Here is a 15,632-nt window from a genome sequence, read left to right as displayed (position 1 = left end):
AAATAAATAAATAAATAATAGCATCTGGAACACAAAAAGGATTAAAATGATCACTCAAGATACAGCTGCCAGACTCTATAATTATTATACTGTACATAGTATATATAATACATAATATGGGTAATTTATATTTCTCCCAATATTCTAAAATTATAAAATATGTTTAAATAGAAAAAAATAAATGAAACAGATAATACTACCTGGTTATTTTATGGGTTATCAGCAGCTATGAAAAAATTCCAAGTGGAAAAAAAGAAATCCCTTTTTTCTTATACTGTCCATTAAATTAAAATGTTTAATCAGTAATAAGCCCATCTAAATAAAAAATTTCCCCCTTTAGTAGGAAACAAGGTGCCAAGCAGCCTTTGAGCCCTTAATTTTTAGGAATGGGGGGTGGGGCTGAAACAAAAGACAAGTAAACATACACAATTTCCGTAGAGAAATTTTAGAAGCGAGATTAAACCTTTCAAGAGATCAATTCCAACCACTTGAAGAAAATGAAGATCAGTGATTTTCTTCCTTGGCCTGGTAGCTACTTAGTGACTGATATGGAGTCCACCTCCCAGTCCACCTCCCAGTGCAATAATGTTACTGAAACGGACACTCCCCCTGCCCTCCTCCAGCTTTGTTCACTACTGAATCCCTAGGACTTAGAACAGTGCTCAACATGCAGTAGACATGCTGTAAGTAACTGCTGCCTAACCAACTCACTGTGCAGTACAGAAAGAGCACAGACATTTACAAATTTATAAATATGAATCTGCCATTAGGAGAAGATTTAGAAATGCCAACACAAAAGATTATTATGTTACAATAAATTAAGCATACAAGCTGCTGAATTTTAGGTGTGATTAACTGGTAACTGATTGTAAATGACTTCAACAAAACTTTTCTAAAACTTAAAACTAAAATTTTACTGGAAACATTACATGCTAAAGAAAGCAACATACTTAACACAGAAACCAAAATAATGGCCACTTGAACAAAATGTTCACAAACATGCTTTTGAGGCAAATTAAGTTTGAGGGAAATACGATAAAAAAAAAGGTTTATCTTCATGATGGCAGCTGCATGATCCTTGCTGGCTCATAACTGTTTCAAAGTTATATAGCCTCTAACCCATCCACCCCACCCTACTCCAGTCCTTTTGGGAAACAAAAAGCAAACTTGTTTCTGATAGTTTAATTTTAGATGCTGTTTCACCGGACAGCCCTGCAGAGGGACAGAAAAAAGATGCCTTCTGAACGAGCAAAATCCAGCTCTCAGCACAAGGGAACAGCAAGGAGACAACAGCTGCTGCAGCAGCCTTTTCTGGCTGTCTCAGTACAAAAACAGTGTCACCTATAAATATAGGACCTAATTTACATAAATTTCTTTCTAGCCACAGTATGAGAATAACATGATTTATTCAACAGGTAACTAATCAGGCTAAAGGAGACCAAGATTCGAAAAAAAGAAAAAAATCTACTACCACTGTGAGAATAAAAGTAGAATCTAGAAGATCTACACAGGACAGTGCTGGTTGCTCTATCAGGCATCCGGGTTAATACCAAAGAAAATGAGCAAATAACTGGGGTCCTGACTAGAATGCTTGTATAAATGCTAAACACTTGTTTAACTGAAGGATTCACATGTTCACTGCAGTCATCTGGCCTTCAGTAAGTTTAACTTTCATAAATAAATAAAGATACTGAAAGTATTACAAAAATGATGTAAGTCATTCAAACTGACAAACTATACTGGTTAAAATCAAGAAACAATTCTTTCAAGCAAGCTAAGGAACTATCATCATTCAATTAGACGGTAAGCCAGATCTGAGAGTCTAGCGTGCCTTTCAACGAGAAGGGACGACAGTGATCGTGTAGCTCAAGGCTATCAGACAGCTGTCCCTCATACTAGAATTTGTCAGATGACACATACCCTTATTTATGGTTTAGCAAATACAATCACCTGAGACAGGGTTAGCGGTAGTTGACAACGCATGAAACAGTTAAAGTCAGCCTAACCAGCAGTAACGTGACATGTGCATTCAACGAACGCCACTTCCTATTTTCAGTCAGAAGATGGGGTTTTCATTCACCTCCTCTCAGGTCAGAGTCATCTGTGGGACAGTTAAGGAAAAGCACTGGAACCATCCAGATGGGATAATTGTAGATCTCAAGCTGCTCATAACCACCTTTGTGAAGCTCTGCTTTCCGTATCTCAGATTCCTCTGTAACAGGCAAATTTAGCATATTCATTTACAAAACAGGTAAAATGAGAAATACACCAGGAAAGTTCAAGCTTGCTACATAGAAATACACTGAACTAGGATTTAAGACTTCCTCTCGCTTGCTGTAACACCCGCATAAATGCAGCATGGTAACAAATAAGTCAGTTTCCTCATACATGAAATGAGATGGTTCATCATCTTGTCCAGTCACGTAAACGCAAAGTATTCCTTCCTTTGTAAAATGCCATGGATTTGAAATGTTACACAGATCATTGCCAGAGGAAAGGAAAGGTTGTGCTCAAAAGTCTCTGTTTAGAGCTTAAATGACACATTTTAATAAATGGTGGTTAGATTCTAATTTATTTCCTTTTTAAAAAAATCTATACAAATACATAGTAAAATACTATTTATCTAAAAAAAACTTTAAATGTTTTATATATATATACACACATAAAGTATATACACGTATATACATACACACACATAATGTATGAATATGTTCATACATATAAACCTGAATTACCCAAAGATGCTCCCTCCCCAACCCCATTCCAGGATTTTTCTTCAGATCTCTTGACCACGACTTTGCTAGGGCCCATAAACACTACAGTTGCCTTCCAGAAACCTGGAAGTACAAAAGGAAGAGAAACCACATATTACAACACAACTAAAAGCTAAAATATTATGAAGCTATTAAAAAGCTGAACACTGCCTGCTTAGCTGCCTTCCCCTCCAGGAAGAAGAATCAGAACACAGAGAGAGGCCGCTAGGAATACAACACAGGTGGAAATGTCACCTACCACAGGCTGCCATCACTTCAGCTATGCCACAACCATGCCACTTTAACAAGTGTCTGGAGATGCTACTAAGTTTCAGGCACATAAAGTTTCTTTGGAAAGAAAGCTGCCCCATACGTTCCCTCATCTTTGCCTCTGCCTTCTCCCAAAGCAGGCACAGCAACAGCAGCTGAGAAAGAAAAAAACACTTTTAAAACTCTCTCCCTCTCTGATCCCAGGCGGAAAAGAGGAGAACATACACATAACTCCTCTCCTCAGTCTTTTTTCGTTCTAGCTAGACAGCTGTTAAACATACAAGATATTTTTAAATCTAGTTAAGTGCTTAGTTGGGTACCTATATTGAATTGCAGCATAATACTTAAAATTATCCAATGAGGCAATCATTTGGCTTTGTGATTCCAATTAGAACACTGTATATTTACAGGGATTTTCCATTACAAAATGCCCCAAAGGCAAGATATTTATCTGACCAGAGACACTTTAAAAGTTAAGTACTGAGCAAACTGTTAACTGTTCACAGAGGTTTTAAGATGTAATAATATTTTTAAAAGGAACACTTCATTAAAACTATATTTATGTAGCAAATAAATACATCATTTTAGAGTTCATCATTAGTTTTCCCTCTTCCATTTCTACTGTGCAAAAGTGTTTAAAATTTGCATCTGAGTTCCATGCCAAATGAAAACAGTCTGGAAAATGTTACTGTCCAAAGTGTTATACAATATCCTTAAATATATAAAGCTCTCTAACGATACAATTAAAAACACTAAGATCTGCCCCCACATCCCGAAAAAAGGCAAAAGATGCAATTCTCACAAACCAATAATAAGCATATGGGAAAACTTTCAAACTCACTGGAAGTCAAAAAGTAGGTCGACAGGTAAATAACAATGAGATTTCATTATTTACCTCTCAAACAAGCACATTTTTCTAAACCAAAGAGAATACCCTCAGTAGTAATAGTAAGAATAAAGCAGGTTTGTATGACCCTTTACCAGAATGCTCTGTCAATAGTTTTTCACAACTAAAGAAAAAGTAATAAAAGTAAAAAATAGTAACAACATTCATTAAACCCTTCTTCCATGCCAAGTTTTGTTCCAGTATGCCTCATATCCATGAAAGCTCCAAGAATTAGGTGGCATCATTACAGCATCTGTTGCACTTTACATAGAAAGAAACTGAAGTCCAGCAGCTGCACAGGGGCCCTGAATGTGGTGGCCCCATGCTCATGGCTGGTCAGTGGTAACACAACCCAGGCTCTGCAGAGTCCACTCTCCTCACCAGGGAACGCCTCAAAGATAGAAAGAGTGGGAAAGTGCTCAAGAGACACGAGAAACACCTCCTACAAGACGAGACTGCTAGGTCCTCCCTTGCAAAGGAGTGAAGATAAACTGAACTAGCAGGGAAAAGAGATCGAGGCTGAGAAAGAGCACCCTGCTTGAGAATGTCCTTCCCAAGTACAACCTGCTTGAATTCAAGTGAAAATAAATGCAGCACGGATGCATACAAATGGATGGCTGTGGCCAGAAGAGAGGGGAATTTAAAAAGGAATCTAGGAAAAACAGATAAACTTCACATCAAGCTTTACAAAAGTACCTTCCTAAAAAAGCCAGTTCTCAGTCTCCATGAATCTTGTGAAGAGCTCACGAAAATGTCCTGTGGAAAAAGACAAGACCGGGAAGGGGGCCACGGTCCAGACCGACCTTCACCTGCAGCCTCACCCTGTGCAGGCCCTCCCTCAGGCTCCAGCCCCAGCTCTCCCAGGCGCACCCTCCGCTCCCTCCTTACTCCGCTACTTTGCCCGACCAACTCCCACTTCTCTTCCAGACAGCGGTTCAAACGTCACTTCAAGTTTGGCTGGAGAACATAGAGGAGTAGGTTACAGATAGAAAGGCAGGCTGGACCAAAGAGTCTTTCTGCCAGGATAAGAGATTTGGATTTTGTAAAATAGGTAAGAGGGTGCCAGAGAAAGGGTGCCAGGAGTGACACCACTCCAGCTGTGTTTTCAACTATAGAAACACACACTCTGGAGTGTCTGGATTCAATTTTGCCACTTACTACCTAGCTACTGAGTGACTGGATAATTCAATCTCTGCCTCCCTTTCCATCTGCAGAATGGGTTAATAACAGTGCTTGAACCTCAAGACTATTATGAAAGTTAAAGACAATGTTTTAAACCAGGGGTCCCTAACCGCCAGGCCACGGACCATTATCGGTCCGCAGCCTGTTAGGAACAGGGCCGCACGGCCAGGGGTGAGCGGCAGGCCAGCGAGCGAAGCTTCATCTGCCTCTCCCCATCGCTGCATTACCACCTGAACCATGTCCCACCCACCCCCCCATCCGTGGAAAAACTGTCTTCCACGAAATCGGTCCCTAGTGCCAAAAAGGTTGGGGACCACTGTTTTAAACAATATCTGGCACATGGTAAGTGCTCAATAGATGTTCTATTATTTAAGCTTATCATAATTGATGTGTAATACGGATTGAAACAGAGAGAAACCTCAAGCAGAGATCAATTAGGGGCTTATTTCAACAGTCCGAGCAAAGGACTGTGAGAGGCTTTAGGAGATTAATGTTGAAAAAAAAAAGGAAGATGTATGAAGAGACACCACGGGATAGAAATGACAGGACTTAAAAACTTGTTTCAAGATGGAAGATGAGAGAGAGACAAGCTGGTTTCAAAAATGGCTCAGTGGTTTTGAGCCTAGGAGACTTAGGAAACAGTGGTGACAATGAGAAAGTCTGAAAAGGGCACTAGGTTGAATGAACACATGTTCTTAAATGTAATGACTTGGTCAAAGACTGCTTCCTAGTACATCTCAGCAGTTTTCATGCTATCAAGCACAAGACAGTTAAACCTTTATTGAGAATAGAAAGGAGAAAAGGTACAAAAACAATAAAAGGAGAAGGAAAAGAGTGTGGCAGAGAAAAACAAAAATTGGCCTGGGGAGGAGAAGCCCACAGTTCCGGTCCAAATTCAGAGGTTAACTACGTGACACTGGGAAAAACATGCCACCTGTACCAACAGCCCTACCCCATCACATACCCTACTGCGTCACATGCAGAGGAAGTATCACCACCTATTTGGGGCTTCTTCAAAATATACACATCACCCTCCTTTCTTCCCCATCTCGGAAGCATTTTCCTAGAAAGCCTCTGTTTTGACAGGTGTTAACTTAACCTGCTCTGGATGCTTGGGCAGATAAAAGGTTGAACACCCATGAATAACCATCTCCCCAGTCACTTCCAGCCTTGACATCATCATATTTGCCTGAGCATACCTCAGTCAGGAATATACGACTGTCCCCAAAGCAAGATGAGTTCACATTTCCCAATCAGACCACGACTACAGGTGTGCCTTGTTCTACTGCGCTTCACTTTACTGAACTTCGCAAATATTGTGATTTTTACAAATTGAAGGTTTGTGGCAACCCCGAGTCAAGCAAGTCTATCGGCACCATTTTTCCAACAGCATTTGCTCACTTCATGTCTCTGTGTCACATTTTCGTAATTCTTGCAATATTCCGAACTTTTTCATTATTACTACGTTTGTTATGGTGATGTGTGATCAGTGATCTCTGATGTTACTATTGTAATTGGGGTTTTTTTGGAATTTTTTAAATCAAGGTATGTACTTTTTTAAAAGACATAATGCTATTACTGAACACTTAACAGACGACGGTATAGTGTAAACATAACTTTTATATGCACTGAGAAACCAAAAACTTCATGTGATTCACTTTATTGTGGTGGCCTGGAATCGAACCCACAGTATCTCTGAGGTGTGCCTGTGCATATCTATCTATATATATGGGAGGTGTCCATCACGATATAGTCAAAAGCCTACTTCCAATCTTCAATACCAGTTTCTTGTCCTCATTAGATTTCCTCTAAAGTCACCTAGGTTTCCCAGAGCACACAATCTTAACTTCTAAACTGTTTTAAAGGCAACATTTTTTGAATGACCGTATGACACTATAACTGGATATATTATCCCAAGTAAGATTAAAAACTTTTTAAATTAGAAGAGTTGATGTTTTCCATTAATTCTACGGGTATATTCACGATTTCTACTTATTACAATACTTTAAAAAATGGTCTTCAAAAGTTTTATTTACAACATCAACACCTGAAAACATGAGATCATGACCTTAAAAATCTGTGTTAAATTTCTCTGCCTCACTTTGAACAGATTCGTTACATCAAACGATCTCCATAAGCAACCCAAACTACTACTGAAAGCAGTTCCCCATGCTTACATGTCATCCTCAAACAGACCTCTATTATTCAGATAAAGTAATGAACAGTAGTAGTATACCCCATAACAGAAGAGACAATATAAAAGACTGTTTAAGAACTCAAGTATGTAGGGACTGAGGAATAATTTTGGGGAAATAACCTTATTTTATATTCAGACATGTACAATGCAGATAAATATAATCACAATGCTAAAAACTAGATTTGATTAAGTTAATTTTAACACAGAAAATACTTCTTTTTCTAGTCGAATGACATCAAAGAAAGAATGTTGATACATGTCAATAACACTTCTTCCCACTTCCCAAGTGAAAAGATGTTTTTCTTTTCCTTTCTTTTTTTGTTTGTTTGTTTGTTTGTTTTGTGGTACGCGGGCCTCTCACTGTTGCAGCCTCTCCCGTTGCGGAGCACAGGCTCCGGATGCGCAGGCTCAGCAGCCATGGCTCACGGAACCAGCTGCTCCACGGCATGTGGGATCCTCCCAGACCGGGGCACGAACCCGCGTCCCCTGCATCGGCAGGCGGACTCTCAACCACTGCGCCACCAGGGAAGCCCTTCTTTCTTTTTTTAATTAAAAAAATTTTTAATTGAGGTATAATTGACATACAGCATTACATTAGTTTCAGGCGTACAACATAATGATTCAATTTTTTTAAGTCATTAGGGAAACCACTTTTAAGATTTTTTAAAGTAACTCTCAACTATCTAATATCTAAAATGAGGGGAACAAATAGTTATAACACAATTCCAATTAGAAATTTATGCTAAACAAACTGGATTTGGGTTTCCTAAAATATAACTGAAGAACATACCTCTTCAAAAGAGGTAAGATAGCAGAACATCTCTCATCCTTCCTACCTGGGCTGCCAGACCCCATTTCCAACTACCTCCTCAGGGGCCTTCCTCCAGGGAACTTCCTCCATCAAACTGCCCCTTTATTATCATCTACCTCTCCCTTCCAGTTCTGTCAAACGTATTAATATGCTCTATTTCCTTACTGTTAAAACCAAATCCTTCCTGGATTCTACATGCCCCCTTAACAACCAATCTATCTTCTAATTCATTCATTCAACAAATATTTACTGAGCGGGCTTCCCTGGTGGCGCAGTGGTTTAGAGTCCGCCTGCCGATGCAGGGGACGCGGGTTCGTGCCCCAGTCCAGGAGGATCCCACATGCCACGGAGCGGCTGGGCCCGTGAGCCATGGCCGCTGAGCCTGCACGTCCAGAGCCTGTGCTCCGCAATGGGAGAGGCCACAACAGTGAGAGGCCCGCATACCGCAAAAAAAAAAAAAAAATTTACTGAGCCCCTACTATGCTCTAGACCTAAGCTGTCCAATATGGCAGCCACTAATCACAGGTAGGGCTACTCAGTGCTTGAAATGCATCTGGCTGGAACTGAGATGGGCTGTAAATGTACAACAAATGTAAAACATACAAGATTTCAAGGACTTAGTACAAAATAACAGAATGTAAACTCTCTCAATAGTTTTTAACTTTAAAATAATATTTTTAAATAAATAATATATATTGGGTAAATAATAATAATATTGGGTAAAATAAAATATATTACCAAAATTAATGTTGATTCTTTTTTCTATTTTCTAAACTGTGACTCCTAGAAACTTAAATTACATAGGTGGCTTACATTATATTCTGTTGGACAGTGCTGTTCTAGATAAAGTTCTCAGCATTAAGGCCAAAAATGTGAAGATGAAGGGCAAAGTCTCTGTCTTCCTGGAGTTTGTATTTTATTGCTGGTGGGGGGAGGGCAGGATCCCTGAGACAATAAGTGAACTTGATAATACCAGAAAAAATGTCCGATTAGTGTTCTGAAGAAAATAAGACAAGGAAAAGAGAAACTGGGTGTGGAGGGGAGCTGTGTCTTCTCTTCACTTCCCATCCCTCACAACAGAGAAAAAAGGCAGCAGGTTTCCCCTCTAGTACAAACTCAAACAGACTGGCAGTGGCCGTCTGGAGCGCATACTGTTACAGATTCCAAGGCTAACTTGAACCTCGGTTTAGAAAGCACGGCATGCTGTGTCTGCCCAGGCTGGAGCAGAGAGGAATGCCAAGTGCAACCCACTTCTATAAACTGCATCCCCCCTATCCATCCACTCAAGCTAGAGACGGCAGAGCCTTATTCACTGTCTCATTTCCCCCCCTCCCTGTGCACGCACATGCGCGCGCGCGCGCGCGCGCACACACACACACACACACACACACACTCTCACACAATCCAACTACATTCTATGACTCTGGCCTAGGAATGTCTCACAAATCCATCTGCTTATTTCTGTACTCTTCATCAAGATCTCAATTCAGAAGAAAGGGTTGAGGATTCTACAGTACCTGCACCTTCTCCCCACTGCTGTCAAAGTTTGCTTCCTTAAAAAAGTTTCAAGATCTCCAACACCTTGAGACATTCAGAGCTTCCAGGTTTAAGTGTTTACAGCTCTCATCTCATTGCCCACCATTCCCTCCATCCTGTCCCCCCATCACACATCCTTTCTCTCAGCTGCATTGACAGTGTCTGAGCAGAAGTTTTCCCTCTATCTAGAATACTCCCTTTTCTTTTTTCCGCTCCTAGAAATCTTGAACTCAAACTTCAAAACCCAGATGTAATGTCATCTTCTCTTAGAAACCTTCCCAGAATCTTACAGTGAGCTGCTCCCTGCTCCATTTCTTTTCCTACTATTCTGCGGTTAGCACAGCAAGCATGTTCTGTGCGGGAGTAATCAGCATGCCCTCACAGTTAGCACCCTTGAGGGAAGGACTGGTCTTATTTGTTCAGGTATTCTCAAAACTACAACAATGCAAAGGCTTAAAGCAGACACTTTAATAAATCAATGAGTGAATGAAGCAAAGAGAGATACAGGAAACCCCTGCCCACAACCCTCTAATCTGGATAAGGGACTCCTCACGAGCTGCCATCCCACCCTAACTGCATTGGAATGATTTCTGTGCTCATCCACTGAACTACGAGAAGGCCAGGATGTCTCTCTCACTCACCTCTTTTAAGCCAGCACATAAAGGTACTCAATAAATATTTTATTCAGTGAGTGAGTGGATGAACCAATATTATCAGGCATCAAGTTCCCAACCTCAATTTATAAAGGGGGCACCTGCAATCCAGAGTTTTAACGACTTGTCCAAAAAGGTCAGTGGCAAAATCAAGACTGGAACAGTCTCCTATCTTACACCAAAATATGGGACATTTTCTCCTGATGAAAAGGTGCTAAAGTAGGGGTTTGTCACTTTTTGGTCACTTGGTCTCTGGACACCCACCATGGTTTGTGGGAATCACAGAAGACAAAGAAAGCCATGCCTCCTACTATAAAAGCTGAACAGTAGCAAAACTTTGCTCTTCCTCACTCCTTGGTAACTAGGGCTTCGCTAGCAACCCAAGTTTGAACAGTCAGAGCGAGCATCTTGAGGAGTCACTTCTGAAGATGCACCAACAGTGAGAGCACACTCACTGTGGGGACGGGACAGACAAAGCTCACGCGGCGACTGACTGCAAGGTGCCAGGAGAGGCATCCTGTGGCCTGACCTGGCTGTGTCCTCTGCTGCCGGCCACTTTGGTTCCTACTTATTTTTCCAGCACAGTCTCCAGCTTTCCAATCAATTCTGCGAGCTAACTTATAGCCTTCCATTAAATTCATTTTCTTCCCAAATTAGGAAAGGATGAGTTTTTCCGCATCCAAGAACCCTGTCATACATAAAGGAACAATGAAGGACAATCACCCAAAATGGGGGGGGGGCACGTGGGGGAAGTAATTTAGCAGAATCATGGGGGGATGAGAAAAGGAACAATGAAAGAAAAAATTACATAGACTAAATCAAGGTCTTGCTGGTCATATTTATGGTGGCTGCATTTGCCATGTGGACAAGACTACTAATCGGTAACTAAAGGTACTTTTTTTTTTCCTTACTGAGGCAACTAGTCATTTCCCAGCTTCTCTTGCAGCAAGCATGGCCCTGTAACTAACCTCTGACCAATGGAATGTCAACAGAAGTGATGTGTGGTACTACCAGGTCTGACCCATAAAAATCTCCCATGTAAACCTCCATGCTCTTTCCCAATCCAATGACTGAATGCCAAAGCCCAGGGTGACCTTTAGACACCACATGTAAGATAGGAAAATGTCCACAGTTTGGTCCCTGAATAACTGTACAGAGCAGAACAGTTATCTCCTGATTCAACAGTCAGTAGGCTACTACATGAACAAGAAATAAACTTCTAATTTAAAATCACTGAGGGCTTCCCTGGTGGCTGAGTGGTTAAGAATCCGCCTGCCAATGCAGAGAACACGGGTTCGAGCCCTAGTCCGGGAAGATCCCACATGCCGCAGAGCATCTAAGCCCGCTCACCACAACTACTGAACCTGTGCTCTAGAGCCCAAGAGCCACAGCTACTGAGTCCGCGTGCCACAACTACTGAAGCCCACGCGCCTACAGCCCGTGCTCCGCAACAAGAAAAGCCACCGCAATGAGAAGCCCACGCACCGCAACAAAGAGTAGCCCCTGCCTGCCACTAGAGAAAGCCCGTGTGCAGCAACGAAGACCCAATGCAGCCTGAAATAAATAAAAATATATATTTTTTTAATTATAAAAAAAAATGGGGCTTCCCTGGTGGCACAGTGGTTGAGAGTCTGCCTGCCGATGCAGGGGACACGGGTTCGTGCCCCGGTCCGGGAAGATCCCACATGCCGCGGAGCGGCTAGGCCCATAAGCCATGGCCGCTGAGCCTGCGTGTCCGGAGCCTGTGCTCCATAACAGGAGAGGACACAACAGTGAGAGGCCCGCGTACCGCAAAAAAAAAAAAAATATATATATATATATATAAAAAAAAATAAAATCACTGAAATGTTGGGTATGTTTGTTATACCAGTTAGCCTACCATAATGAATACAGAAAGTAATATCTACCCAGAAAGGTTAGTAAATACTTAAAGAAATGTTATTCCCCAGTTTGAAAACAGTGATCAGATGTATGCCACCTCCCATTAGTAAGGATCTGGACTAATACAAAGCTACCACCCAAAGGTTAAGAAATGTGTTTTTGGTTTTGAGAAGGTAGACTTTTTCTTGATGAATAAGTACAAAAGCAGAGGGTGGGAGGGAGTGAATTTATGTGAATCTTCAAATCAAATGAAATAACCCCTGTCTTATATGTATTTCCCTCCTTTGTTCAATATTTGAATTCAAAGAAACTCAGTATACAGATTTTTTTTCCAGGATAAACCATGAACTATATATACCAGAAGCATGTAAAACCTTACCATTTTCCTATAAATTTTCATCATGAAAACAAAGTTGTATTATACAAAGTGCTACCTACTCAATAGCTCGCTCGGGGGACATCTCAACCTCTAAAGATCTGGAGTCATTTAGGTCTGAAATGGGGACCAGACATCAATATTTTTCAAAGATTTCCCAGGTGATCAGATTATGGGGCCCCTCTACTAGAACGAGAATTTTCATTAAAATTTGTGAGATTTAGAACAGTGATGATATAGTACAAAGTACTTTAATATTTGACATGAAAGCATAATTTTAAAAATCTACAATGTCAACTCATCAACTGATGGGGAGGCTTCTATTAAAATCCTTCCTAATTCTTTGCATTTTGAGGTGCCAAGTCAACTAAGGGGTCACAATGTACAAGAAGATAATCAGAAAATCAATTTTTTTAAAACTCTTGGGTAGAAGGGAATATTTAGACAGAGGTTAAAATCCATGTCTTAACAGCCCTTAAGGGACTTCCCTGGTGGTCCAGTGGTTAAGGCTTCACCTTCCAATGCAGGGGGTGTGGGTTTGATCCCTGGTCCGAGAGGTAAGACCCCACCATCCCTCACGGCCAGAAAACCAAAACATGAGACAGAAGCAGTATTATAACAAATTCAATAAAGACTTTAAAAATGGTCCACATCAAAATAGATCTTAAAAAAAACCAGCCCTTAATAATGAATATTTCTGAAGAATGGCACTCTAGGGTAACAGGAACAACTCCCATCATCTAATTTATATATACTTTCATTACGTCATTTTTATTTATTCATTAATTAATTTATTTATTTTTGGCTGCATTGGGTCTTCGTTGCTGCGTGCAGGCTTTCTCTAGTTGCAGCAACCGGGGGCTACTCTTCATTGCGGTTAGCGGGCTTCTCACTGCGGTGGCTTCTCTTGTCGTGGAGCATGGGCTCTAGGCACACAGGCTTCAGTAGTTGCAGCACGTGGGCTCAGTAGTTGTGACTCGCGGGCTCTAGAGTGCAGGCTCAGTAGCTGCGGCACACGGGCTCAGCTGCTCCGCGGCACGTGGGATCTTCCCGGACCAGGGCTCGAACCCACGTCCCCTTCACTGGCAGGCGGATTCTTAACCCCTGTGCCACCAGGGAAGCCCTTATTACATCATTTTAATACACATTTTTAAAATCACCACATACCATTCACACTTACTAGAAAACAACAATAAATGCTCTTCTGCAAGCATAATAGGTTCCCTACTTCAAAACAAATTATTCAGTCACCTCCATCTTTGGAGCTACCACAGTGATCCCGCACCTAGAGAATGGAAACTACCCTCTCGGCCCCAAAGTTCCAACCATCTATCATCTCTGTCGGCTTCCCAATCAAGCTTTATTTTCTAGCTCTGAAGCTGAACCAGTACCTTCAAGCACAATGGCTGGCAAGATCTTGAGCAAGCAGTGAGCCAACTTTTTCTTCAAGCCAGAGTGTGAATATTTTAGGCTTTATCAAGCACACAATCTCTGCTGCAATTAATCAACTCTGCCCTCACAGCACAAAAGCAGCCACAGACAATACATAAACCCATGAGTGTGGCTGTGTATTTATAAGAAAGAGGCAATAGGCTGGATTTGGGGTCTTGCGACTTCAGAGGCAGCAATGTTAGTGAGGCACCCTAAAATTATACACACACACATGCTTATATATCTGTATGTTATGTATCTACATGTATAATATAAAATATTGTGTATTTATGTATTTATTTATATAGTACATGTGTTTGTGTTATTATCTGTTTTACCCCAACTATAACACAAGTCCCTGAAGGATGGAACTGCTGCTACTTCATTCACTGACATATCTTCAGTGAATGGGTACATAATGGCACTCAAAAAACATCACTGCCTGGCTCAACTAACTCACCTCATGAGACTCAAACACAGATTAACAGGAAGGAAGGGGATACAAAAGAACCAGTTTCTCCTACTAGGAGAGTAGAGAAATGGTAAGTGCCCTCTGGTCCCCTCCCAAGCTGTCACTGTCACCGACAAGGAGGACAAGTGCTAACAAAGAGGGACAGTCATAAGACTAGTATCAACCAGAGGAGCAGTGACTTGTATCAAGAACTCCATGCAGCAGAGTTATCAAGGGGGCACCGAGGGACAACTCCCTCTGCCCATCCTGGGCACGGTGCTTCAACAGGGAGAAGGAGGAGAGCCAGCCAGGCCTTCCTAGTTGTGACGTCTACAGTGCCTGTTCCATACGACAGGCACTGAGCAAACACTGCACTAAAAAGAGTAAGTGGATTCTAGCCTCAGCTCTACTATCTCTCAGTGTGACCCTGGCCGTCTTCAAGGCTCGGCTGCCCTTCCTTCAAGTGGGGATGATAAGTCATTCCAACACCTATGAGAGGGTCATGTGAGCTAACACATATGAACACACACTTTGTAAACTCTAAAACACCACCCAAATTCAAAGATGAAGGATTTGAAAGCTGCCTTCATGCTATGAATTCTCAAACTCCAGGATACTAATATTTTTAATAGCTAGAAAATAGTATCAATTTTCCTATTAACTACTTTATTGAAAAGAAAACTAATGTCAATTAAAATGTTTTTTAAAAGTCCCCCATGGACCTGAATAGGCTATTTTCATTTCGAATTTTTGAAAAATGCAACCTGTCTGCTTTGTTCCCTGAGTTGCACCCGCTACAGTGAGTATTTAATAGTAATGCACTTAGTTCAACATGTTTTAGAAAAAGAGTTATTATGCCTACGTTTTCAGAGATATTACAATACTTAGTAGATGGTTAAAATAAGTGCAGTATAATCCATTTTATGCAAAATGAGTGAATTGAGAGGCCTAGTGCTCAGGAAAACACTTTCAAACTTTCAGTTATAAAATGTTCTTTCACATTAACTATCAAGAAATATCGATGGTATGTACGGGCACTAGCAAGGATTTTCCTGCACAGTGCTACATTATTTTCTTAATGCTGAAGACATTTGTGGTAGCAGAGTCTACTCACTGTTTTCCAAGCAGGGAAGTCCTTACCCCCAAATGAATGATGTTACGACTGCTAATACTGACACGAGCAGGATGCTAAGTTCCCTCCCTTT

The 15,632-nt window shown here is 41.1% G+C and overlaps 1 protein-coding gene across 15 annotated transcripts in view; it reads right to left on the bottom strand.

The window, feature by feature from the left end:
* The window catches only part of DYRK1A (dual specificity tyrosine phosphorylation regulated kinase 1A), a 145,404-nt gene that overhangs the window by 52,571 nt on the left and 77,201 nt on the right, over nucleotides 1–15,632 (bottom strand). For 6 of the 15 annotated variants that reach the window (XM_033418293.2, XM_033418292.2, XM_033418295.2 and 3 more), the window contains 2 exons: nucleotides 3,013–3,178; nucleotides 2,081–2,212 (listed from right to left, as the gene is read on the bottom strand). The exons of 7 other annotated variants lie outside the window; for them this stretch is intronic. In XM_033418293.2, coding sequence (XP_033274184.2) covers nucleotides 2,081–2,212; nucleotides 3,013–3,178 — 298 coding nt within the window. 2 more of the 15 variants (XM_033418296.2, XM_033418302.2) reach the window with 2 other exon arrangements.

The sequence above is a fragment of the Orcinus orca genome, chromosome 5 (genome assembly GCF_937001465.1).
Source record: "Orcinus orca chromosome 5, mOrcOrc1.1, whole genome shotgun sequence".
NCBI lineage: Eukaryota > Metazoa > Chordata > Mammalia > Artiodactyla > Delphinidae > Orcinus > Orcinus orca.
This window is presented reverse-complemented; position numbering and strand designations above follow the sequence as displayed.